The sequence below is a fragment of the Nicotiana tabacum genome, chromosome 2, assembly GCF_000715075.1.
Source record: "Nicotiana tabacum cultivar K326 chromosome 2, ASM71507v2, whole genome shotgun sequence".
Taxonomy (NCBI): Eukaryota; Viridiplantae; Streptophyta; class Magnoliopsida; order Solanales; family Solanaceae; genus Nicotiana; species Nicotiana tabacum.
The window spans coordinates 66,640,248-66,668,080 of record NC_134081.1 but is presented as its reverse complement, the minus strand read 5'-3'; the positions used below and the strand labels follow the sequence as shown (position 1 = coordinate 66,668,080).

Below are 27,833 nucleotides of genomic sequence, written 5' to 3'. Positions count from 1 at the left end.
ACAAATCATAATGTGTTGATATCCCATGATGAACATTATCTAGTTGATGATGACTCCCGGATGGACCACCATGATCCAACACACCAAAACTAGGCATATTCCAACTGGGCGTTGGTTCATAACTTGTAAAATTCATATCTGGCCGGTACCCGCTGTGGAATATATGAGTGTTAATACAAATTCAATACATAAAAATAAACATCGTAACACAAAGGAAAATTAAAATTTACCACTCGGCTTGTGGATTATGTAAACTAGGGGAGAAATTATTTCCTCGCTTCTCATTCGCCCATGGAGATAAGTTTAGATCAAGCCAAACTCTTTCACCCGGAACCTGTTCGGCTAAAACTGCTCCAAAATAACCACCCGATGATTGAGGGCTATCCCTATTTTGCGGAACCTCATTATTGCGAACGTCTTCAGCCTTGACGTACATTTCCAACATTTTTATCACAAGATATTCCCGATGTTCATCCGAAGTCCTAAAAAAATCTCTTATAGTTTCATCGTCTTCGATGTTAAACTTAGCATAACAAGCAACCCCTTGCGGAGTAACAGAATACAAATATCTTCTGGTTACTTTAATATTCACCGAACATTTGCTCACACTCATTTTTGTACATAACAACGATACCAATGTATCGTACTCCATTGTAAGTGGCAACTTAACATGACACTGTGGAGAACAACTATAGCGTACTGAGTTATTCTCCACCACAACCTCACCCCCCCAATATAATGAAACCCTAATTCTTCGCTCTTCAGACAATATGACAAAATGCAAAATAACTTAACGAACAAATATTTCAGAAGATTTGAAGGATTCTGAATGGATTATTACAAAATCCTGAAACTATTTAAATAAGGAAAAAATTGATGTATAGCGCGTTAAATATGCGCGCTATATCCAGTTAAATTATTGGTCTGTCAATTAAGTACAGAAGGGTCCAACTTTTACGTATAGGGCGGTATTTAACTGCGTTATACCCTGTAGAATTACTGATGTGTCAGTTAACTCCAGAAGAATTATCGGTGGGCCCAATACCGCTCTATACCTTAACGGACAAATATATCGTTAAAGTATAGTGCGGTGAATAATCACGCTATACATATTATATTATGGTGGCCAGTTTGTTTTCCACATATTATGGTTCTTTACATTTTGGTTCCCCGCTCGGACAGACCTGTTATACAAAAAGGTAAAAATCCTCATGCAAACATTTACTGCACACAAATTTGCTTTCACCATAAATTCCAAGACCTGCAAATGATGTAGCAGCAGTCAGTCCATTCACGTTGAGACAAGCTTCATCATGATAAAGGTCAGAAGCTGCATTGGTTTCTGCTACAATAGCCATCAATGGGAAAGGGAAACCACAATAATCCTAATGGGAAGAGTGGGTGAGGATTAAACATGAAATCTAACTCCACTTGCACTCTTTAAGTTGATTTTGTTTTTAAATCGCCAGTGTTTGCACACCTCAATCATTCTACGGGATATGATTCTCATTGATTAATATGCTGGTTGAAAGTTCCTATCAGAGGCGGATGTAACATAATATCAACGGGTTCAACTGGACTCATTAACTTTTGAGGCGGAACATAAATTTATGTGTAAAAGTTTACTAAAATTTAAATAAGTAGATATGAACCCATAACTTTAAAAATATAATAGGTTCAATACTAAAAATCTTAAAGGCTGAACTCATTAAGTTTAAATCCTAAATTCGCCTATGGTTCGTGTACCACTCCTTACACAATAATAGTCCTACCCCTCAACAAAAAGATAAATAAAAATTAATACGTGACACATCAATAAGATTATGTTAAAAGCGTACTCAATGTTTTGATAAATAATTGTTGATCAAGGCAGAAACATGCTGAGCTACCCATAATGAGCCAACCTCCGTGCAAGAAAAAGCATGAGTATAACCCCCTCGTTCAACTGCTAGGACAGCACCTGGAACATTATTGGATATCTGTAACCACAAAACTCGCATTTAGCAATAGAAAATTGGTTCTGTAAAATGTGATTAGCCATTTACTAGTGTGATTGCTTTACGAGAGAAAGGCCGTCAATAAAGAAAATCTGTTTGTTTATAGATTTTTTGCCCAAAAATACGTTGTCAATCTCCAATTTCATTAAACAAATGAGTTAATCCACTTCCTGTTTCTTTGAAAATTGATCAAACAATTATGGTTTCGAGTAAGGTAATCAAGTTGTGGCAGGAGATTACATCCTTCAGCAACACCAATAGAATTTACGACTAGATACATTTGTTCTTAATAGTAAATTTATAAATATTAGTTTCAAGCTTAAAATATTATGGAGGGACATTAGATGATAAAAAAATTAATAATGAATAGAATGATAACCTACGAAATCATACTTGATGTCTTAAACATCATGCTCATTTCTCTTACTTTCAAGATGCAGTAATTTCGACCGTACTGTAGAATTGAACTAGAAATCCTGGATTTTATCTCTTTCTAGAAACTCATTAAATTACTTCTTACAGTCTTCAACTAGACATAAGCTCAAAAAAACCAGTTCTCACAGTATGCACAACAGTCTGGAATGGAAACGACGATAAAGCATAAATAGTTTTCAAAATGCTAATCAGATTCGGATCGACCATTAATAAGACACCATAGAGAGTAAATCTTTGTAGTTTCACATTGCAAACATAAAAGGAGAAAATATGCGCAATGAAATAAGACATTATTTACCTCTTCATAAATATGTAAGGGACCCCAATGATCGTCGACGCCAAACAAAAATGCCATCTGACTTTTCTTTTCCCTCATAAATGACCAATCAGGTACTTCAGAAAGCTAATCCAGAAGGGGAAAAAATCATAATCAGGATAGACTGAGAAAACTTCTATGGAGGAATTCAGATGTGTACGGATTTGGGGCAGTTGGGGGAAATTTCTTTCTTTTTGGTCATGTTTTAGCTTGCCGTTTAAAGCTTTTCTATGGGAGTATTCCTGCTTGTCATGCAGCAGTTTTGCAACAAAAATCACAGGTTTTTCCACCTTTATGAAAAATTACGGTCTATAACAATCTCTTCCATAGGCACCATCATCTTTAACAAGAATATTTTGCATGAAAGATGTAACGGGTACCCTTGGAGCAGTCATGATAATGTGACAAGGAGAAACTTACCTTTTCAAATTCGGTCATTGCCATGTATAGAATGTTCTGAATGGTATGGTACTGAAAAGCATATTGCAGTTGCCAACAATTATTAGTATTAAAGCTAACAATAGATATAGATGGCTGATTTCACAATATCTAATATCACAAAGAATAGAAAGCAAAGTTCGTTTCTCGACCAAAACTGTAACAAAACAAATGAAGAAAAGGGAGTTAAATGATTTTGTACTTCAACATGTGCTCCTCAAGGTTACAGCAAGTAGAACTAGAAGAAAACCACAGCCATCAAGGTATAATTTTTTTAACCCACTCCATTGACCATGGGTGATTAGAACTGAGGTGTAATTATTCTCGTAAGAGTTAGGATTTGTCCATGTTTGACTACATAAGTCATCTTAAGTTTGATGGCTTTGAAAGGGTAAAAAAGACAATGATCTTTACCATCGACGTGCTTTGACTTTTCAAATTTGTTTAGATAAGAACTTTGACTTGGCATTTCGGGGAAGAATTAACTTACAGATCAACTTGGCAAGTCGAACTCATTGCTTATTCATCCAAAACAAAAATGAGTAACCGGTTGATCTAATACTTCAGATCTGATTACCAACAGTGTAAAAGAGAATCAGAAGAAATTGACCCTCACCCTGAGGACATGTTTACAGAGAGCCTCCACTGCAGGTGGGGACCAGGACTTCCCCACAGATTTTTTCACCAGAAATCTGGAGATCCAGGCTGGTAATAGTGCCAGAATTGCTGCAAGTGAGCTTAGGCCCGTACATAAAGTGCGAGATCTACAGGAAGTTATAACCGAAGAACATCAAATTTTGTCACTGTAATTGCATGAGGAAAACAATGCCTACACAAATGTCACACACAAACAGGAAAAGTAATGGTAATATACTCAAAAATAAAAGTGCCTCTAGATTTGTTTATTGGATACTTTGAATAGATGCCACATATTCAGTCCTAAATGAATAAACTAGAAACTGTCAAAACTCTAAATCCACAATTCAAGCTCAAAGAGATTCGTAAAACAAGATAAACAAAAAACAAAACAGTGACAATAACCAGTTGCAAACAACCAGCAGATTGGACATACAAACTAGAAGAACAGAAGTTACAGGTCGAAAAATAAAAGCAACTATAGCTAGTGACTAGTAGGAAATGTTTATCAAGTCATATGATCTGCAAAGAGAATTTGAAATTTTAAACAAAAAGCAATCTGATATTCTGATCACACATGCTCACTGCCCGAAGTAATGTGATATTAATGGGATTCTATAACTGTTTCATTGAGAATTGAAAACAAAGGTTCAGTAGTCTGCAGTACGAGAAAAAGCAAAAAACTGATTGGTCTTCAAAAGGCAAGGAAGGAAAATAAACAGCTAAAGTACAAAGCTCTCACTTCACATAGGAAACAGACAAGGAAAAAATCAAAGAGATTTACACTGCAATCTTCTTAATAATAGCTTGTGTTGAAGACTTGGTGTTTACAGCTAGAAATGGATACAAGCAAATGCAGTATGTCACCTAGAAAAAAATAGAAATATCAGAATGAGGATTTTGGGGGGAAAAGGCATAATAGTGAAAAACCTTGTACCCAATATAAAGAGGATGTAGTCTTCACCTTTTCCTGGAATCTCCGAAAAATGTCCAGAGATATGTATGAGCCAATAGAATGACCAACCTAAGAACGGAAATCAAAATCACAACACATAAAACTTCTAATACATGCAGAAAACGAGAACCTGACTATCTACATTGATAAAAAGTTCCATTTCTTCTTATTGATTTTTGTCAGTTTGGATTGAGATCTTAATTTAACAATGAAATGATGGTTCAGAATGAGAATCCAAATAACACGCACATAAGAGCATATATTAATGCAACTTCTGAACTTACCAGTACTAGAGGAACTTCAACATCCTGAAGCTCATGCTCTATGAAGTTCAGCTGGAAAAGAGGATTTTGAAACAAAATCAAATCATGAATGCAGACTGATATAGACCAGTATTTTGAAGTACATTTTGGGGCAAGTCCCGGGGCGTGAATTGAGGCGAGGCACACCAAAAACGTGCAGTGGCGGTATTAGTGGCCGTAGGTTCTGTTGGTGATGTACTTTCAAGGTTTTGCACCTCTCAAGTACAAGAAGAGAGAAACAAAAGCATCCCACTAAAGTTTTTCACAAAACTAGCGAAAGTGTTCTTCAAACGCACGTGAGAAGAATGTAAGATGAAAAGAACCTTTCCCACTCGTTCTTCAATCCCGCAAGATTGCAAGAAGCGTTGAATAAAGGAGGAAGAAGAAAATAAAAAATAAATCACATTTTTGAAGCAAAAGCTTAGAAAAACAAATCACCCATCTTTATTTTCAGCATATTGAGACCTTTAAATAGGCCTTACAATGAGTAAAATTGATGAGGTAAAGGAAAACTAATTCTAATTAAACTAGAATAAAAATAAGGTTAAGAAAACTTATCCTAACTTAAATAGGAAAAAGAATTCTAGTAAGGATGGGATACTAACTAACAATCCTACTTTGACTACAACTACAAATATAATCCTACTAAAACAAGAATTAAATTACCGGGAAACAAGAAATAAGAAATTATAATTTTTAAGGAAACAAAATCCTAATCATGGATGGATTCTTGAACTTCTTGAATTTCTTGGATATTTAGCATTCTTGATCTTGCTTCAGTTGGGCAACACCCTAGAAAGTAAGGCACAAGCCCAGGCGCAAAACGCGCCTCAAGAAGAAGGCTCACGCGTATTGAAACTTAAATAGACTAGAGATAATTTAAGCAACTCCAATTGATTTTTCTAGAGCCCTTTTCTTTAATACCCAAATTTCCCCCCTCCCCCTCCCCTTCCCCCAACAGAAAAGAACTCTAACTTCGTAACATCAAAGCTGATCGGCGACCCTGAACCTGAAGAAATCTAGCAAAAGGAAGGAAATGATGCCTTTCTTAAGGTATAATCATCTTCCTTTACACTTTTCTTTAGCTATTATATTAGCTTTTGGATTTTAATATTTTTGTGTTCCACTGCCTTTGGCATGTTATTTTTTCCGATGTTGGTTCACCTTCTTTTTGCCGCTTTTTTGTGGGATTTATAGCAAAATCTTGTATGTTGCTCATTTTCCAATTAAACATATCATGCTTCTCAAAAGCTTCTCTTTGATCACCATGAAGAAGTTAACTATGAATTTGATTAATTCTCAATTTTTTATTTTCTTATATTTTACATGCATTGTCTCGTCACATTTCTCTCTTTTTTTAAAAAAAAAAGTCTTAGTCTCATTTCTCTTGCAGACAAATAGAAGCATACATTGACATGAAGGGGGCTGCTATAAAAATATGAGTAACAACGATCTTGCATACGGTATACGATCATGACTTCGAATAAGAAATATTCTAGATGCAAGTTTGTAACCAATGTTATTATTCTGTATTGCTGTAATAAACAATTAAACTTTCTGAAAAAAACAAAACAGAAAGTTAGTAATACTTGTTTAACGAAATAGATTTTGAAAAACAAATAAAAAAAACAGTATAGGAATAAATCGAGCCCACTGAATACACAGTGTGTCCTTAAGGAAATTATTCCCCTCAAGTACCCGAGGTGCTGGAATATATCCTCCCAGGATAGAATGATTTAACTCACCAGTGTATTGGTACCAAAACTCTGATGAACTGCGAACCACCCAATGATCGTAAAACACACTGGAAAATATTGTGCAGAAGAAGAAGAAGAAGAAGAAGCTCAGAAAATTTCGTAAGGAAAGATTCTGGGATTCAAACTCTATTTATAGAGTTGCTGGCATTGTTTCTGAAAAGATTTGCAACCTTTAAGAAACAACCATGGCTGTTGGAAAAGGGGTGTTTGGAAATATTGCGGGAAAAAATATATTTAAAATAATCCGGGAAAGAAAACGGGCCTGACCGAACCGGGTCGCGGGTCATGGGTTATTCCGGATTGAATTTTTCGTTAATTATTTAATTAAATAATTAAATATTTGAAAGGAATTTTGTCCAAAAAGATTAATCAATCAATCGATCTTTGACCAAATCCAAATCCAAATCCAAATCCAAATCCGAAGCCGAAGCCGAGCCGAGCGACGACGACGGCGCGAGGCTTGCCTTTTTTTTTCTTAACTCTTTAAGAGCTAGAAGAAGAGCAATTATATATATACCCATCAAAAGCTTTTTCTTTCTCCGATATGGGACAATGTCCCTTTCCCAAGGGAAACTCAAATATTTTATTTTTCCTCCATTTCTCATTCACCTTCTTTAAGCTACACAAGCTTAAAATCCCAATAATCCCCCACATGAATGGGGAATGGCTATAAAATAAAGGAATGCACGGACGTGTGTGTGTTTTACATGCAAGAATTAATTGCATCTGGATAAGTAGGTTTCCCTTTGAACTTTCCGTAGTGAACTTATATCGAATATACTCGGTCAATCGGTAGATTTGATATCTTTGAACCGTCGAGCTTTGTTGTATACCTAGACAACATAAGTCACACAATCAATCCTTAACCATCTATGGTTCTCACGGTTGTGTTCGTTTCAGCCATGAACACCGCCTGGTTTCATGAGTGCTTAGAGAATGAGCCTTTACTTTCATTCCCCTTGAAGCGGCTTACACTTCACACTCACATAGGTGATTTCTAAACGTGTAATCCTATAGACACACTATCTGGTCATTTCCTGCCAGACTTAGCAAATCATTAAAAAACCTTTAAGCTTTGTTGACGCATCAAAAAGCCTTAATGCTTTACCTCGATTTCTGAACATTGTCTTCATCACGAGAATGGGTTGAGTTATTTGACAATGTTGAACCGTCATTCATAACTTTGTTTGATCTCTTTGAACCTAGCTCGTGGGATCTCCAGTCTGCTAGGTAGAGTTACCGTCATAATGACTTGTCCTAGACCTTAACCCCATTCCCTTTGATGATCTTTCAACTGCCTCTCTAGATAGGCCTTTTGTAAGTGGATCCGACACGTTATCTCTTGACTTTATGTAGTCAATTGTGATAACACCACTAGAGAGTAATTGTCTAACGGTATTGTGTCTCCGTCGTATTTGACGAGATTTTCCGTTATACATAACGCTCCCTGCCCTGCCTATTGCCGCTTGACAATCACAATGTATACAAATAGGTGCCAAAGGTTTGGGCCAAAATGGAATATCTTCCAAGAAATTCCGGAGCCATTCAGCTTCTTCACCGGCCTTATCTAAAGCTATGAATTCAGATTCCATTGTAGAACGGGCGATGCACATTTGTTTGGATGATTTCCAAGACACTGCTCCACCCCCAATTGTGAAAACATATCCACTCGTGGATTTAACTTCAAATGATCCAGTGATCCAATTTGCATCACTATATCCCTCGATCACAGAGGGATATTTGTTATAATGCAAAGCGTAATTTTGGGTATGTTTGAGATACCCCAAAACTCGTTTCATTACCATCCAATGTATGTGATTGGGATTACTTGTAAATCGACTCAGTTTACTAATAGCACATGCTATATCTGGTCGTGTATAATTCATGATATACATCAAACTTCCCAATACTCTTGCATAATCCAATTGTGAGTCACTTTCACCTTCATTCTTTTGAAGTGCATAACTCACGTCAATTGGAGTCTTGGTAATTTGGAAATCCAAATACTTGAACTTGTCAAGTACCTTTTCAATGTAGTGAGACTGTGATAATGCTAGACCTTGTGGAGTCTTGTGAATTCTGATTCCTAAGATCACATCAGCAACTCCTAAGTCTTTCATATCGAATTTGCTAGCCAACATGCGCTTAGTAGCATTTATATCTGCCATGTTTTTGCTCATTATCAACATGTCATCAACATATAAACAAACAATGACTTCATGACCTGGAGTGTTTTTAATGTAAACACATTTGTCGCACTCGTTGATTTTAAACCCACTTGCCAACATTGTTTGGTCAAATTTGGCATGCCATTGTTTGGGTGCTTGTTTAAGTCCATAAAGTGACTTAACAAGTTTGCACACTTTCTTTTCTTTACCAGTTACCACAAAACCCTCAGGTTGTTCCATGTAAATCTCTTCCTCTAATTCTCCATTTAAGAAAGTTGTTTTAACATCCATTTGATGGATTTCAAGACCATACACAGCCGTTATTGCCACTAACACCCTAATAGATGTTATCCTCGTTACTGGCGAGTAAGTGTCAAAGTAATCAAGGCCTTCCTTTTGTCTATAACCTTTGACAACAAGTCTTGCCTTATATTTGTCAATAGTGCCATCAGCTTTCACTTTCCATTTAAAGATCCATTTCGAACCTAAAGGCTTATTTCCTGGAGGAAGATCTACCAATTCCCATGTATGGTTATCCAAAATTGATTGAATCTCACTATTGACTGCCTCTTTCCAAAACGCTGAATCAGAAGATGACATAGCCGCTTTAAAAGTTTGAGGCTCATTTTCAAGCAAGAATGTCACAAAATCTGGTCCAAAGGAAGTAGATGTTCTTTGACGTTTGCTACGCCTTGGATCTTCTATACTTGGAGTATTTTCCTTTGGTTCTTCCCGAGGTCGTTTAGGTCTTTCACTTAACGACTCACATTCAGTTTTATACGGATAGATACTTTCAAAGAATTCAGCATTATCTGATTCCATTACCGTATTAATGTGAATTTCGGGATTATTAGATTTATGAACCAAAAACCGACATGCTTTACTGTTTGTAGTATCCAATGAAAACGCAATCAACAGTTTTTGGTCCGATTTTAACCCTTTTAGGTAAAGGAACTTGTACCTTTGCTAGACACCCCCACACTTTGAAATATTTCAAGTTGGGTTTTCTTCCTTTCCATTTTTCATATGGAATAGATTGCGTTTTGCTGTGGAGTACTCTGTTGAGTATTCGGTTAGCTGTAAGGATAGCTTCACCCCACAAACTCTGCGGTAATCCGGAACTTATTAATAAAGAATTCATCATTTCCTTTAATGTCCGATTTTGTCCAAAAATAATTGAAAGGAATTTTGTCCAAAAAGATTAATCAATCAATCGATCTTTGACCAAATCCAAATCCAAATCCGAAGCCGAAGCCGAGCCGAGCGACGACGGCGGCGGCGCGAGGCTTGCCTTTTTTTTTTCTTAACTCTTTAAGAGCTAGAAGAAGAGCAATTATATATATACCCATCAAAAGCCTTTTTCTTTCTCCGATATGGGACAATTTCCCTTTCCCAAGGGAAACTCAAATATTTCATTTTCCCTCCATTTCTCATTCACCTTCTTTAAGCTACACAAGCTTAAAATCCCAACAACCAATAATGTAGTGGCACAATCAAAAGATTGAGGCAACATTCAGCAAGTAACCATGAAGGGATAAAGCCTCTTTTCCTAAAGTTCCGGATGAAGTAGTTGAAGACTGCAAGAAAGCATTTACTAAAGGTTCAAAATGTAAGAGCCATGTCGAATGCGACTTTGAAAGAAATGTGAGTTGTTGCAAATATGGGCGTTTTACATCAAGAGGCTAGAGATCCAATAGATAATTTTGTTAGTGCTAAAGTAAAGCAAGCTACTTTGAACTCCAAACGAAAAAAGAGGAAAAGAAAGAAGTTTGTCAACGAATTGGTAGGTTCTTCTTCTCAAGTGGTATATTTAATGTTGCAAAAAAACCATATGATTCGCCAATGTTTGACGCAGTCCCTCAATGCATGAGTTGAGAACTTGGATACTGAAAGATTAGGTCATGGATATTGACAAAAAGATGAACATAAAAAATCTTAGAAGCAATATGGTAGTTCAGTTTTGTCTTTTAGTTAGATAGATGGATGGAAAAAAGTAGATAGTTTATAAATTTCCTTATTAACAGTCCTGAGGAATATTATTTTTAGATCTATCGATACTTCTGATTTTACTAAAAGTGGTGCAGTGCTTGTTATACATTTGAATAGAATCATACATGAAGTTGAAAAAGAAAATGTTGTTAGGATAATTACTAATAATGGTTCTAATTTTGTGAATGCCAAAAAGAGAACAATGAAACCTCGAACTGATGTTTATTGGACTCTTGTGCAACACGTATTGATCTTTGTTAGAAGACATATCGGAAGTTGAAAAATCATCAAACCACACTTACAAAAGAAAACAAAAAAGGACGAGATTTATTTACGGACATACTTGAGTGTTAGATTAGATGAGAGCATTTACAAATAATCAGGAACTTGTTCACTCTGCTACCAGTCGCTTTGCTACATCATATTTCACCCTTCAAAAGCAAGAAAAAGCCCTTAGAACTTTGTTTTCTCTGAAGCTTGGAATAAATCTGCATGGGCTTCACATGAGGGGGTGAAAATAAGAGTCATGGTTATGTTTTGTTAGATCAGAACTTTTTGCCGCATATCTTTACGCAATAAGCATTATGTGGCCAAAGTTCAAATCAAGCAAAACTATGACTCTCGCTTTCACCCCTAGTGTTCTTAGCCTAAGTAGATCTATCCCAAACTTTAGAAGTATAGATCCAAAAGCTTGTTTTTGGTTGCGAAGACTTTGAAGAGTGTAATGCGAGTGATAGCAGGACGAAAAGGCTTACGATTATTTATAAGTGATTTCACTAAATCCAACGTTCAAGTATGTCCATAAATAAATCTCGCTTCTTTTGCTTTATAAGTGTTGTTTAATGAACTGTTAACTGTCCTATGTCTTCTAACAAGAGATCAATACAATGTGTTGCTCGAAGAGTCCAATAAATATGAGGCCGAGTTTCCAATATTCTCCTTCCAGCATTCACAAAATTAGAAACATTACTGGTAATCATCTCAATGATATATTTTTTCTCCAACTTCACCTATGATTCTATTCAGCGTAACGCAAGTATGTCAGCACTCTTAATAGAATCAGATGCATCAATAGATCTAAAAAGAAAGCACATGCAGGACTATTAAGGAAGTTAATAAAACATCCACTATTCCATCCGTCCAACTAGTAGACATAATTGAACCATACTGCTTCCAAGATTTTTCATATGCATCTAACATCCAAGTTCTCAACTCATGTATTCAGGGAGGCACAAAACTCTGACATAATTTGCAATTCCCTCAAATATTGCCAAATAATATGGATCATTTGCGGCACTAAACGAGATAACACTTGAGAAAAAAACCCTGCCAATTCACTGACAAACTTCTCTTTCCTCTTTCTGCTATTTGGAGTTAAAAATAGTTTGTCTTGCTTGAGCAATAACAAATGGTTTATTAGAACTCTAGCCTTTGCATGTAAATTGCCCAGTTGGAGAAGAACCAAATTCACTACCCATATTACCATATTCGGATGCAACAAATCGTGTTTCTTCCAAAGTAGTATTTTGCTTGGTTTTACGTTCTGAACATGTAATAATGATTCAAATACTTCATCCGGCACTTTAGGACAAGGATTTATGTTTATAGACGCCTACTAAATGTTTCAATCTAGTAACTGTGTTGTTGCATTGTTGGTTACAAAACTTGCATCAAAAGTACTTCTCATTCGGGGTCATGATTGTATACTTCCATGCAAAATCTTTTCTACTCAAATTTCTAGAGCCTCATTTATCCATTCTCAACTATAATTTGTCAATACAAAATTTACGTTTGCCTGGGAGAGAAATGCGAGAGAAATGAGACATGAACAGGACATGTAAAACATAAAAGGAAAATAAAAATAAAGAACCAGTGACAAGTAAAGGATCCAATAATAACCAACAACAAATAAAGTACTTTAAGAAAATCCAACAAGAAACATCATATACATTCTTGAATTGGATTACATTCTTCCAACATATGGAAGAATGTCACCCTTCAAGAATGTATACTTAATTCAAGAATCCATGTGATAAAATAAAGCATAACTATCAAACTTAACCTGTTTTCTTATTAAAACAGTTAAATCTCTAAACCAGTCAATTAGATCAAACATCTACATTCCTTTAACATAGCAAGAATGCTATCAAAAGAAACAAAAATCCAAGACTCTGGCAAAAGAGAAATCTGTCCAATTCATAGTACCCTTTCTCAAGATTTCTCAGCATATTTATTACTTCTGAGGTTATTCCCCTAGCTAATGTCATCAAATTCTCAAGATTTCTCAACATATATCCCATGTTTAACTTTCTATCAACAATCAAATTCATTCGGAACTTCTTCTCTATGCTGATCAAAGAGAAGCCTTTTCTTTTGTTTAATAAAATTCCATATATTTTATTTATTTATAACTATTCTTTACCTTTTCAAGGTCAAATTTGAGTATTACTTATACTTGACGCAAGCTAAACTAGCTCAAGAATCAGTACAACCAATATTCATTAGCAAACGGATAACACTAGCGGATCATCGGACTAACTTGAAATTTTAACTTGAGCAACATGTTGAGTTTAATCGGAAAAGGATCAATATACCAGCTTTTACTAGAAACCCAACTGCAGTGAATAGAAAGTGAATCAACATCAAAGAAAAAAAAAATATGGCAAAGGACGGAGCGCATAAAAAAAATGATATCCAAAAACTAATGTGATAGAAATACGAAAGGGTAAAGCAAGAAGAGAGTATCAAAGTCGTTAAAACTGGTCAGAGGATGATTTCTTCAATTTCAAGGTCGCCGATCCGCCTTGATGTTACGAAGTTAGGGCTCTTTTTCTTTGGCGGGGATGAATTTTGGTATTAAAGAAGAGGGTTTTAGAAAAAATAATGGGAGTTGTCAAAATTGTCTCTAGTTTTTTAAAGTTTCAATAGGCGGGCGTGTGCCTCACTTTCTAGGGCATCGCCCAACAGAACCTACACCCCCTACTATTGTCCCGCCCCAATTCACGCCCAAGGACTCGCCCCAAAACGCATTTCAAAGCACTAGTTACTACAATTTTGCACTGAAATATATGTTGATGAAAAACTTAGATTTTATTAATTGGAAACTAGAAGCATTGCCACTCCATTAGATTAAGCTTACAAAGCAGAGGATATAAAGTTTTAACATCAAAAGATGGATAAATATCTGCACTGAAATGTGGATCTCTTTACAATATTAGGAATATTAAAATAATTTTAAGTGTATTATGCTAATTATAAAAATGTAAAATTGAATATCAATGGGACTTATGCCTCGTGGCTCGGGATTTACACCTCGCCCCATGTTGGGTAAAACATCTCACCTCATGCCCTCACCTTTTAAAGCACCGATATAGACATTGAACTACCATATTCAGAAGAAAAAAGGAATATTCTGGAAAATTGAGAAAGAATAGATTAAGCTAATCCAATAATTAGTAGGAATAAAAACAGCTCTTGACTACATCCTTCAGCCACAAGTTGAAGGGTAATTTCAACTTTCCATTAACATAGATATAGCACTATCGAGGAAAAATTAGTTATTGGTTCCCAAAACCCAGAATTTTTTTGAAAAAAGAATTAGTACTGATATGCTTTTCACCATCCCACCTGTCACATCCCCTGCCCCTTCCCCTAAAAGAAAAGATTTCTCTATGATAAACTGATATGAGGTAACAAAATTACCTTGTGATCGGTTTGTTCTTGCAGTGAAAACAGCCTTCCGCGCTCCCAATTCTAGCAATTGGAACAAATCATGCAACTATGTTAGCCATGCATTGATTGGGCATTAGTGCCAGCTGAAACTTTAAAAGAAGATATTAACATACACCTACAAATATTCATCTTTAAAGACTATCAAGTCTATGGAAAATCTTCAAAAGGTCAATCAAAGACAGCAAATCATCCTACGGTCTTCACATGAGATGCAAACTTTGAACTTGAAGTTTGAAGAGTTACAAGGAAAAAAGAAAACAAAAAAGGACAAAGTAGCCAAAGGCCCTTAGGGCTACTCAAAACTGTTTATAAAATGGATACTACATGTTCCAATAGAACGATGTGTGCAACCTAACTTGCAGAGCAATTACAACTTAGCTCACTTTTGTTGGGTGTGTGAATAACGTCCTACATGGAAAGTAGAAAAAAAACTACTTATAAGGAGTTAGATACTCTTAATGGTGTGAGGCCTTTTGGGGAAAATCGTACGGGCTTGGCTTAAAGCGGATAATATCGCAACATTTTAAGAGTACTTTTGTAACGACCCGACCGGTCGTTTTGAGGATTAGCGTCCCGTTCGGTGGCTTAACGTCTCGAGCAGCTTCGTATTATGTGTTATGACGTGCGTGCGTGGTCGAGTTCGGATTTCGGATGATTCGGGATTGGTTTGGAAGAAGGATTCTTATTTTAGAAGTTTAAGCGGTAAGAGTTTGACCGGAGTTTGACTTTTGTGTAGGCGACTCTGAAATGGCGTTTTGATGGTTCCAATAGCTCTGTATGGTGATTTTGGTCTTAGAAGCGCGTGCGGATGTTGATTTGGAGGTCTGTAGGTCGTTTCGGCATGAATTGGCGAAAGTTGAAAAAAATGGAAGATTTTGGAAAGTTTGACCGAGAGTTGACTTTATTGATGTCGGGGTCGGATACCGGTTCCGGAAATTGGAATAGGTCTGTACTGTCATTTATGACTGTCCAAAATTTGAAGTCAATCGGAGTTGGTTTGGTATGAATCTGCATTAGTTTTGGAATTCAGAAGTTCATAAGTTTCTTATGCTTGAATCAATGCGCGATTCGTGACTCTAGTGTTCTTAGAGGCAATTTAAGGCTTCGAGCAAGTTCGTATCATGTTTTGGGACTTGTTAGTCTACTTGATTGGGGTCCCATGGGGCTCGGGTGAGTTTCAGATGGGCTTGGATTGTGCCACGCTCTTATTTGATATTTCGACGTCGTTTCTTTTGGCATAAAGGGTACCACATTGTGCAAATGACCTTTGATTTGTGATTCGATTGAACCATCAGATCCATATCGTAATTACAGAACCATAGCAACAAGAATCGTCGCATTCCGAGGTCGTATGAGAGAGTTATGCCCATTTTCATGTCGGGAAAGATTGTTGTTTTTTCTCGTGTTTGAGGGAACATAGGCAGATCGCAGGTGTCAAATGCGATTTATAAGTCTCAGTGTCAAATGCGATTTATAAGTCTCAGGTGTCAAATGCGATTTATAAATCTCAGGTGTCAAATGCGACTTGCCTGGAGAGGTTTCTAAAAACAGGGGTTTCACCATTTTTATCATATTTTGAGTTGTAGACTTCGGATTTGAGCGATTTTTGAAGGGTTCTTCACGTGTTCGATTGGGGTAAGTGTTCTATATCCTAAATTGATTAAATTTCATGATTTCATACTTATTTATATCATTAAATTAGTGAATTGAATGGATGAAAATGGGAAATTTTGTAAAAATCTTTCAAAATGTAAAATGAGGATTTGAAGGGCGATTCGATGTCTGAAATTGATAATTTTGGTATGGTTGAACTCGTATCGGAATGGGTGTCCGGGTTTTGTGAATTTTATCGGGTTCCTAAGTGCGAGCCCAGGGTTGACTTTTTAGTTTTTGTTAAAGATTGAAACTTTATTAACCAGAATTGTTTCCTATGAGTTTTATTTATGATTTGAAGTTATTTTGGCTAGATTTGAGCCGTCCGGAGGTTGTTTCACTCGAGAAGGTCATTTTAGAGTAACGGTCTAGCTTCTTTGAGGTAAGTATCTTGCCTAACTTTGTGTGGGGGAAACTACCCCTTAGGATTTGAGTCATTTGTGCTAATTGTGTCATGTGAAGGACGTGTACGCGAGGTGACGAGTACGTACTCGGGCTTATTTGTGAAAATTTGACCGTTTAGGGCTCTTAGGTTCTTATGTTCATTAGATGTGAAGTTGTTTTAGCATTTTATGTCCTCCATTTACTAAATTCACCCTTACGTGTCTTATTTGGAATTGATTGATTCATGTTCTACCCTTGTTGCCAATTAAACTCTTATGTGCCTTAATTGAAGTTGTTGCCTCTTTATTGCCTTGTTGTCTTTCCCCTGGTTGATTAACCTTAATAGAAGTTATTATTATTTCTTCCGTAATTGCTTAACCTTAATTGAAGTTATTATTATTTCTTCTGTAATTCCTTGGCCTTAATTGAAGCTTTGTTATCCCTTTTATTGGTAACATATTCTTACGTGGGGTCATTGATTCATGCTATCTCTCTTATCGTCGAATTGCATTCTTGTGGAATCATTGTTACACATTATCTCTCCCTTGTTGAGCTATTCTTGTTGAGACCATTATTCTCCCTGTTGTGTCTTTCTTTGTGAGCTCGTTCTTCCGTTTCTTTGTGTTCTGAAGTTCTTGTGTTGATTTACTTGTCGTACTCTTGCGTTATCGTTGTTGTTGTTGTACTCGGTGTTGTTGAGCCGAGGGCTATGCGTGGCTGTGGTATTGAAACTGTTTTGAGGAAATGTTGTGGCATATGGGCACATGTTGTGAAAGTCATTTTATTGTGTTGTTACGTTTTGGCACACGTGGTATTGTTGAGAGGATTGTCGGGTTGTTCGCACGTGAGTTGTCTGTGTTGTTATTATTGATATTTGCACATGCGGCGTGACAAGGCGGTCTATATATGTGGGTTTGCGCATGTGGCAAGATAAGGTGAGAATATTATTGTGCGCATGCGGTGAAACAAGGCGGGCATTTACTTTATTATTGCGCACGTGGCGAGACAAGGTAGGCTATGTCGGGGAATGATTTGTGATAACTTGTGATGGCCTGGGGGCATTGTTATTGTTAATATTTGTGTAGTGGTGTGCCTACCTTGTGTGAGTTATACCTTGTACATTTTGTGGTGATCGTTTCTTATGTGTCATTCATTGTCTTTACTTTTACTTGTCGACTTGAATTGGGATAAAACACGTGCACAAGCATACACGTAATTAATCACCCATATCGGTTTAAGAAGATGAATACTGATGTTATTAACCATTTACACGTACTCCCGTTTACTTGCCTTCTGTGTGAGAGTTGTTCTATTGGCACGTGAGTTGTCCGTGTGGTCATGAATCATTATTATTGTTGGCACGTGAGTTGTCCGTACGGATATTTGATATTGTCACTCCATTGGCACATGAGTCGTCCGTGCATTTATGAATTGTAATATGGGCACGAAATTCGAAGTGATTAGGGTTCATGAGATGGGACCCGTGAAATGTAACTATGAGGTGAAGTACCTCGAGAAAGTCCTTGAACAAATCTTGCGAGAAAGTGGTTGCTCTTATTGAGTGTTACTTGTTTTTCCTTACTTGGTTTCATCGGACTTAAACTGTATTCAGCTTACTCCACGACATTATTACTTGTTGTGTCTCGTTGCTAATTGCTGCTTTTAGTTTCCTATTACCAGCATTGCTTCATTATTGTTATCATGCTTTGCTTTAGATTGATATTATTCCCTGTTAGTTTCACATTCATACTTGTACAGGTTATTAAGTCTAGTAGGTGTCTTGATTGTCCCTCGTCACTACTCTACCGAGGTTAGTCTTGATACTTACTAGGTACCACTGTGGTGTACTCATGCTAGCTTTCTGCACATTTTTGTGCAGATCCAGGTACTACGGAGTTGGTTGATCATTAGTTAGTTGTTCGGACTTTGCTGTGGAGACTCAAGGTATACCTGTCATTGCATTCGCAGGCCCCGGAGTCACTTCTGTACTTGTATTGTTTATTTCTATTCCGAAACAGTTGTACTTAGAAGACTTTCTAGTAAACTCAGTAAAAATTATGACTTGTACTACCGGTTTTGGGATTGAAAGCTTTGTATAGAAAATTTATGTTCACGTTTAATAGTTTTTGGTTGAGTTTGCCATTAATTCAGTAAGTGTTAGGCTTACCTAGTCCCTAAGACTAGGTGCCATCACGACATCCTACGGAGGGAAATTAGGGTCGTGACAACTTTTGGGCCGTTTTAACCCAATAACTGGTATAAGAACCATGGTTTGGCAGGACGAGTATAGAGATGGCGGAGGGTAATGGCGTAGGGCCAGGCTTAGTGCCTTTGCCCGTCTATGGGCCGGTTTACTACCTTTAGCCGTAGATTCAAAACGCATACACAGCCTCTCCTCTGGACTTCGGTTGGGTGGCACATAGTTAATATCCAAATTAGCGCATGAATGGTGATGGGTCATATGGAACTTAGTTGAAGGGGAAGATTGTTGGGTATGTGCGAACAAAGTCCCACATGGAAAGTACAAAAGAAAAAGAAGCTACTTATAAGCAATTGGATACTCTTAATGGTGTGGGACCTTTTGGAGAAAACCGTGTGGGCTTGGTCCAAAGCGGACACTATCACACCATGTTAAGAGTATCTTTAGGCTGTTTTAGCCCAACAACTTCATCTCTTTTGATAGACAATCTTTTGGTTCCGCATAGCATAATGCTAATAAAGTTCAGAAGTTGTAAGCTGGTGCAACTATTTACGTACCGAATTAGTCTCCTCAATGCTTGTATTTAAGAAGAGGTTCTAGTAACACCATGATCCCTTGTCATGGATAGATGCACAATTTTGCACGTATATCAAAGACATGAGAGGTATATATAGACGATAGACCTGTCTCATAGGTACACAGTGTTTTCCGAGTTAATATTCGTTGCATAAAAGTTCAAAGTAAACTGAGGCATCTAGTGGTGAATATTCTTGGCATTTGCATGCAGAACAAATCTGGTTTAGCTTCAAAACAACTTTGTCCACAAAGATGCAGAATTGACGACTTATACGTATTATTTAAGGCACTTTTTAGGTTTTATAACTACTCCTACTTATTTTTCTCCTGCAAAAGAAACTGTCTTTTATGACCAGGGATTTCAATCTGTTGTACCACGACGTTTTAGTCCAACAAGCAGGAATGAAGCTTAAGATTTAAGAATAGGGAGTAAAGGAAAACAGTTATACTGGGAATTGAGAAATGTAAACATCGATACAAAAGTTAACGAATGCAAAAATACATTTAACCAAGTTTCTTTTTATATTTACAATTTGAAAGGGTCAAAACTCAATTCTTAAAATCTTACGGGTCGACTATCTGCACATGCTCCTCCTAACTCCCCTTTACTAAACAGCAAATGCAGAAGGAGCTTCATAAACTCCAGCGACTTTTCAGAAACTACTTGGTGGTGAATGGGGTAAGACTCATTCGTGGATGTATATGATTAAAGGGTTTATGAGGCAACTTTTTGCTAACTGTAAAGAATTTTGAAGAATCCACGTGAAGCTCCCAGACCCATATTGCACCTGTTTGACTCAGCATAGTATCCATGTAACATGGTACTCAAAGAAAGGAGGTGGTGAATGCTGGTACTAGGAAATGAAGGAGATGACAAATCATAGTGATTTGCAGTTAAAAGGTAATTGTGGTCATCAAAAGGTCTTTATGTCAGACTTAAACTAATATTTACTTCATTCAGAATGTGGGCAATGAAGAAAATGAGGTTAATCTCAAACCAAAGATGCAATCTCAAGCCAGAGTAGGGAAGTTGATGAATAGAACTCCCACTTGGTCAATTTTGGAGGTTTTACCAGTAGCATTTCTCATCTAAACTGAAAGCCAATATTCGGTTGAGGGCAGCAGCACACCAATAGGTGGATTTGCATTCTTGTATGTTTGGGTAAAGGGCAGGAGCGCGCTTTCGCTCTCACCAGTACTTATTGTAACTGGTTAAAATCAAATATCCAACAGCCGCTTTCCTTAGAAAAAGCTAAAATTCTATTTAAAGAAAATAGAGTAATACCCAAAATACAACCAAAACTTCAAAATAAAGCAATAGTAATGAAAAGGAGGTACTGATTTACTTAAAAGGTCCATATTGGAACATCATAAGACAAGCCAAGAAATTTATAAAAGTAGTTTATTTAACAAATTAGATTAGGAAAAGAAGATTCACCAAGAATTTCAGATATAGTCATTCAAAACAAACATGCAAGAGGCAAAAAGAACAGAAACAATAACGAAAATGCAGCATTATTTGTACTTAGTCATAAGGCGTTCTCATCCTCTACAAATAAAATGATCCAACAGAAACCATATCTCTTTATTTTACCTTACCATCTAGCTTCACAACCCTGTAAAGCAACATACCTTAAGTTGCTCCATAATATGTAGCCAATGATAGCACGAGTGAACAGCCATATCATTTGCTACTACTTCCATCAAGTTCAGAAATCAAAAGACTACTCGATTCCACAATCTAGTTAACTGAGCAACTTCAATACTATAGATAGCTTCATTTGTTGAAATGACATAATTGGCCAAATAAATTAAATAAGCCTGACGGGGTTCAACAAGGCAGAGCTTCTGTAACCAGAAAAAATATTCAGAAGAGCAATTGTATTGCTGCAGTCCATTAGTATAATTCCACATGAAATTCCAACACTCCAGGTAACTTAGATTTCATTAGCTAACCTTATGTATCATAGTAATTTGTACCATGTCATCCTGCATATTCTCTATTTAATCAACGTATTGTCAAAGCGCAGGTAGGTTGTGACACCTGCAACATTGGAATGGGACAAAGACGTGGAAGGTAACTTTCATCCTTTGGCATTTTTGTTGTAATCTCAACACGTAACTGATTAGCCCATACACAAACTTGATTACTTGAGTTGACAAGCTCAGAAAAGAAAAGAACAGCCATGCCCTCTTGCTCTACTGTAGAGGCCATTCATGCCTATCTAAACCATGTCACACAAAATGGCCCCTAGGTTGAGCTTTATATAAGATAAATTTCAACTCTTGCCGGTGGACTTATTCTAATCAAAGCACCACTATTTCATCAAACTCTCAGCTAAAATATGAGGTGCTATTTCTACAATATTGAAATCTCATACTCCTCCTGTCTATAACATTGCAGTCAACGGTCTATTTAGGGATCTATTTCAGGACTGGATAGTAGAATTTAAAATAATACCAAAAATAAATAAGAATAGTTGCGCTATAAAAAGTTGCATACCTATAATATATATGTAACTAGAATTGTCCCTTCTCTAATGGCTTAAACCTTTATAGCTAAGTTGCTTGGACTCTTCACTTTCGGTGCCGCACCTGTATCGACAGGACGTGGGTATGGGTGTGGGATCTGTATCGGATCTCGTCAATCGATTTTGGGTACTTTGACCAAAATCGACGGAGAAATTCTGGATAGATACAATGATTTCTGAAATCAAAACAAAAGCTAGGCTGAAATTGAAAAAAATGAAATACCTTGTACATAGAAATTTCTATGACAGTCCTTTGCTTATCTCCTTCTCGGTCTTCCCTTGTTCAATATTTTCTCTTTCTAAAAATACATTGTAAATTTTTCACATAATGTCTCATATGTTAGACATATTTTTAAAACTATTTTTTCAGATATTTGAATTATTTTTGCCAAATCCCCAAACCCGTATCCGTACCTAGATCCGTAATCCCGAATCTTAAAATTTAGATCATGAAGATGCGACCACTAGATCCGAACTCGTACCGGACGCTTGCACCCGAGTCCGAGCAACTTAGCTTTATAGAAGATGGTTACTCAAGTTCAACACAATATCAGAGCAGACAAAGGTCGTGGCTTTAAGCCTTGTCATCACACATTTAAGGATATTTCCACAGCTTGGCCGAAGAAAAAAAGCAAGGTTCACATGCAAAGAGTCATGTTATACATATATACATTAAGATTTTAGAGACATCTAGTAACTCTAGTTCAACATATAGATACTTGAATGATAGCTAAAGAGTTCAAATTTAGTCCTAATGGGGCTCAAGAGATAAATCAGTCACAGAAATTACTATATCTTGTGCTTTGTGGGATAAATCAGCCGCTTAAGGAAAGATAATTAACTAGACATTGGCTACATGAAGTCATTAACTAGACATACTCTTTCCCCACAAGCCAAAGCTTAGAAAGATATTCAACTAATCCATTTAATAATACTAGTCCTAAGGTACGCACTTTGCACGTGTACCCATATTAATCAGTATATAATTTTTAAAACAATATAAATATATTATTAAATAATATGTTTAAGTTATAAAATAAAATTTTAAAAAGTATAAGTTCTTGAAAATGATGAATATTGATTTCTTTGAGCTAGGCGAAAAGATAAAAAAAAAAAAAATCAAGAAAATATCAAATTATATTCAATTCTTAAATGTAACGTAACTAGAAGGAAAAAAAATAACATTTCATAATAGAATTAAATTGTTTTCAATTCCAAAAATTCGTAACATAAATAAAACAGGAAAGGAAGTGCTTAAATCTTTATTTGATAGAAAAACATTGGAACACTTTGAACCACTAAATGCTACTTTTTAATTTTTTTTTTTTTTGCCATTGCAGTTTCACATACTTGAATGAGATGTATGAATAATTGTGTCTCAATTACATAAGTATCTCCATTATTTTGTTTAGGTAATAAAAAGATTTAATAAATAAAATTTTAAGTGATTTCAAAGTTTTAAATATTAAATTTACATGCAAATTATTATAGTTATGTTACCTAGTTCAAATTTAAAAGGGATTTACACAAGGTAACATTTTAGTCAATTTATTAGGACTTTCTAATAGTTAAATAAGGAAAAATTTTACAACCAAAATTTTTAGTCGATTTTAAAATTCTAAATATTAGAATAATAATTTAACTACAAACTCCTCATCTACCGTCACTTTTTAAAGAAACAATAGTCGTACCTCTTTTCGTCAAATGAAAAAATTGTAGTAGTTCAATTTTTTCCTCGGATGGCTTTGAATCCAAATCTATGGTTGTTGGTGAGATATTAAAACCTTGAAATTTGATTTTCTAAAAGATATTAACGTAAGTTAGTTCTTGTATTTGGTCCTAAATATTAGGACTTTAATTTGTACAAGGAAGAAATTTAGTTGATTTTAATGTCCTAAATATTAGGTATTCCTACATAATAATTCAAATGTGACAAGTTTTAACAAATAAAATTTTAGTTAATTTCAAAGTCCAAAATATTAGGGAAAATAAGTAAATGACGATTTTGACTAGTTTGAAATCTTTTTTTAAAGGGCAAAAAAGACGAACGACATTTCACTAAAGGGTTTCGTGCTTTTGATAGTAAAAAGTTTTTTTTCGTTTTGATAATTGTGGTGTGAGAGGTTGACATTGGAGGGCCTACGGAGAGGTAGAGGTAGGCCAAATAAGAGGTGGGGAGAGGTGATTAGGCAAGACATGGCGCAACTTCAGCTGACCGAGAACATGACCCTTTATAGGAAGGTATAAAGGTCGAGGATTAGGGTAGTAGAATAGGTAGCCTAGAGTGTTTATACCAGTAGTATGAGCACGCAGTCTCGCTTTCTGTTGGTAATAGGTTTTTATGACTAACCGTTGTTTATTTTCATTGTTGATCATCTTACTATCTTATTGTTTTTATTCTGTTTTTATATTGCTTTTTGGTACTGTCCCTTCTTGTCTATATTATTCATTAATGTGGTGCTCATGCTTTCCTGAGCCGAGGGTTTATTGGAAACAACTTCTCTATCCTCACAAGGTAGGGGTAAGCTCTGCGTACACACTACCCTCCCCAGACCCACGGTGTGGGATAATACTGGGTATGTTGTTGTTGTTGTTGTTGTTGATAATTGTGGTATCCGGGCCAGTCTGCGCGCACATCGACTAATTCCACGGGATACCTGCTACCTCCCACCAACAACAAGTACCAGGTAACTCTGCCCACCAAGGCTTGGACAGATTGGAGTAAATCACCTAGTGTTTTAGCCTCTGTTGGGATTTGAACCTGAGACCTCATGGTTCTCAACCCACTTCATTAACCACTAGGCCACACCCCAGTGCCAAAAAAAATATTATGGGTCATATAGGCAGTAAAACTTTTATACAAGTCAAATTAGAATTTGTGTTACATTCCAATTCTGTAATTCGACCAATTATGTCTTACAGAAGGTTGCTCAATTAATACAGATTGTTTCAAACTTAAAATTGTATGTTGTGTTTGTTGAACTTTGATTATTGCACTAAGGAAAACATTTCCTCGAAAATATTTCCATGAAGTAAGTCATTTTGTGGTATTTGGTTATAGGAAGAAAAAAATCTTGAGGTATTTAGTTAAATAGGTAGTAATGAGAGTAGGTGCGATAAGTTATTACATGTTCAGTAACTTTATCAAAGAATATGTATAGCTAAATGCCAATGAAATTTGTTTCTGACATTCACACTTCACGGAGAAGATTCACTTCAATAGGCAAGAAGACTGAATTCCTGGTATTCTAGTTGATATTGGCCTAAAGGCCTTACCTTTTCTGTTTGACCAATGTGCGAGATTGCTGAAAGAAACGAAAGAAAAAGGAAGCAATCAGTACAAAAATTCAGATTTAAAACAAAGAAAGATTGTTTCTAGCTGACCGTAAATCTTGCTATCCAAGTTGTTATAGTCCAGTAGAGGTGAAACTGTATCTTGCCTGTCACGGATGCAGCTCCATCCAACAGATCATAGAGTGATTCCAGAAAATCGACATAAAATGAGATAACACCTGCAGCAGTATCAACATAATTTAATTATCATAGCCGCTTCACTAACACCTACAAAACATAAATTCACTGGCTTACAAACTATAACAACCTGGATTTCCAGGAATAAACAAGACATGAAACTTCGGGTCCTTGGCATGAATTTCCAGCAGATCCGTCTTATAACTGGCCCATCATTACACGCACAGGATGAGAGGCTAATAGTTTCTTATGCAAATAAATGTACAAAACCTTCAACAATAAACACTAAAAACATGATTTGATCTTTAATTCAGCTGCTCATTTCTCACAAGTCAAAAGCGAATGGATAGTAAGTAAAACACCAGTCAGCACGGTGTCATTGGTAACCCCGTGAGAGTACCAAAAAAATGCTACCCATCCTACCTTACTAAATTCATTTTCCATATGCATGATACTTGACGCTATCCTACTCCTTGATTCTTGAAAGAATGACATTGATTCTTCTCTTTCTATAGAAATTCATGTATAAAAAAACTACATTAAAATTACCATAACCAGATTTGAAATTAAGACATTTTTAAAATGCTTCAAGAATTCCTAGCAAAAAAAAACAAAAAGTTTTAACTCTCCAACTACTCCCTCCGTCCTAATTTAGGTGGTGGTGTTTGACTTAGCACGGACTTTAAGAAAGAAAGACTTTTGAAACTTATAGTTAAAACAAGTTATAGACAATTTTGTGGCTATAAATCAACTCAAAATGTGAAGGTTAAAGTAAAGTTAAATTATTTATAAATAAGGAAATATGAGATTCTTTTAGGAACGTTGTAAAAATGAAAGTATGATGATAATTTCTACACCAAACGAACTAGATTAGTAAAATATAATTCACTATACAGAATGATGAATGTGCTTCATATTGCAACTCCAACAATTGGGTCCAAATTAACAGTGCCTTCTACTATCTCAATCACATTGGTGTTTATCCATATTCGTAACACTGTGCGGAAACAGAATGGAAACACATAATCGATATCCCTTATCTGCGATAAACTACAAATATATATATAAAACAAATTAAGAGTCAAAAGACAGTGAGAGTGCAAAGATACCCTGAAACGTTGCATAGCCGAAAACTTGCACGATGTCTTTTATCAATTAGACTCAGATTTTCGGGACCCATTTGTGAATTTCTGCACTTGGATGAAATTAGTCTCCTGAAATAAATAAATAAACAAAACACAGAAAGAAGAATGACGATTTGGGTTTTTTTTTCCTCACACAAAAAAAAAGGAGTACATGAAAAACGGCGATCAAAACATGAATTGGGTATTGAAAAGGGCGTAGGAACCTGAACCTGGAGTGGAAGAAGGAGAAAGATCGAGTAATGGGAGGAAGAAGCATGGATTCTATCGAACTCTGTTATATAGTCGGGGATTTCGTGGGAGTCTGGTATGGACTGGTCGTTAACTCGTTACTCCGTAATGTTAATGCTATCAATTAACTTTTTGTCTTTTTTTGTGTCTACTTTTTAATTCTTTCTGCGGGTTAAGACCACCTTCTTGGGGTATGCAATTTGATTAGCCATTTGGTTAGCATCAACGTTATTACTAGTGTCTTACAAATGTCGTGCATTTTAGTTCTGGGGCGGAGTTATAATAGTGAGTGCGGGTTTGGGCGAACCCAATAACTTTTTCCGTAATTCTGTATTTGTATTGAAATATTTACTAAATCTATATAAATATATACTGCCGAACCCAGTAACAAAAGGGGTCTTGGTTCAATGGTAAGGGTTGTGGGTTCGTTGGGAAAGATGGGAGTTCGATTCCCACTGAAAGTAGTATTTTATTTTAAAATTTAGAACTCACACACTTAAATCCCTAGCTCCGCTTCTGTTTTAGTTGATGGTATAGCTAAGTCATACATAAGGTATTTCAACTTTTTTCCCTTGAGAATTCAACATTATGTTATGTGCAAGGTTTTCAGAGAGCTAATTTTCTGTAATGGTTTGGTTCGAGCCTGTTTACCCTTAAAACGGATAACAATTAAATTTTTACGCGATTTTAAGGATATGTGGATTGATTCAACACAAATAGTCAAGAGTATTAGATAAACGAGTTAAAGACAAAATGAATAATCAAACAAGTTGCAACGTTACGGCCCAACTCGAACTTAGGTTGAACAGTGGTTTTGCCCTCGATCGGGACCGTGGTTCGAAGCCGATTATGAATGGAGAACAAACGGTAAAGTAAGAAATTTGCAATAACTAGAAAGCAGAAAAATGAATTTGTATTGC

At 36.1% G+C, this 27,833-nt stretch overlaps 1 protein-coding gene across 5 annotated transcripts; it reads right to left on the bottom strand.

Moving 5' to 3' along the window:
- Positions 1-796: 796 nt before the first annotated feature.
- Positions 797-27,049, bottom strand: LOC107765580 (uncharacterized). 5 transcript variants are annotated; one of them, XM_016584244.2, is made up of 14 exons: positions 26,895-27,049; positions 26,650-26,754; positions 25,671-25,744; positions 25,510-25,581; positions 25,346-25,374; positions 14,696-14,746; positions 5,062-5,112; positions 4,787-4,846; positions 4,607-4,689; positions 3,803-3,950; positions 3,169-3,219; positions 2,731-2,835; positions 1,839-1,979; positions 797-1,261 (listed from the first exon to the last, which is right to left on the bottom strand). In XM_016584244.2, exons 1-13 carry the CDS (start codon positions 26,939-26,941, stop codon positions 1,839-1,841), a joined length of 1,017 nt encoding a protein of 338 aa, XP_016439730.2. In that variant the 5' UTR covers positions 26,942-27,049; the 3' UTR covers positions 797-1,261. The 5 variants fall into 5 exon arrangements, with proteins under 5 accessions (XP_016439730.2, XP_075089793.1, XP_016439731.2 ...); XM_075233692.1 differs by lacking the exon at positions 797-1,261 and having other exon boundaries at positions 1,641-1,979; XM_016584245.2 differs by lacking the exon at positions 797-1,261 and having other exon boundaries at positions 1,641-1,979; positions 26,650-26,730; positions 26,895-27,044.
- Positions 27,050-27,833: the final 784 nt, after the last annotated feature.

Bases quoted from the DNA above. Each gene is read 5' to 3' on its own strand.
- LOC107765580 (XM_016584244.2), bottom strand. From the start codon at position 26,941: ATGCTTCTTCCTCCCATTACTCGATCTTTCTCCTTCTTCCACTCCAG. The intron at 3,951-4,606 runs GTAAATCTCTTT...AACTTCCTGTAG, and splicing joins ATTATTAAGAAGATTGCAGT to ATCTCGCACTTTATGTACGG. The intron at 1,980-2,730 runs GTAAATAATGTC...TTGTGGTTACAG, and splicing joins CCTTACATATTTATGAAGAG to ATATCCAATAATGTTCCAGG.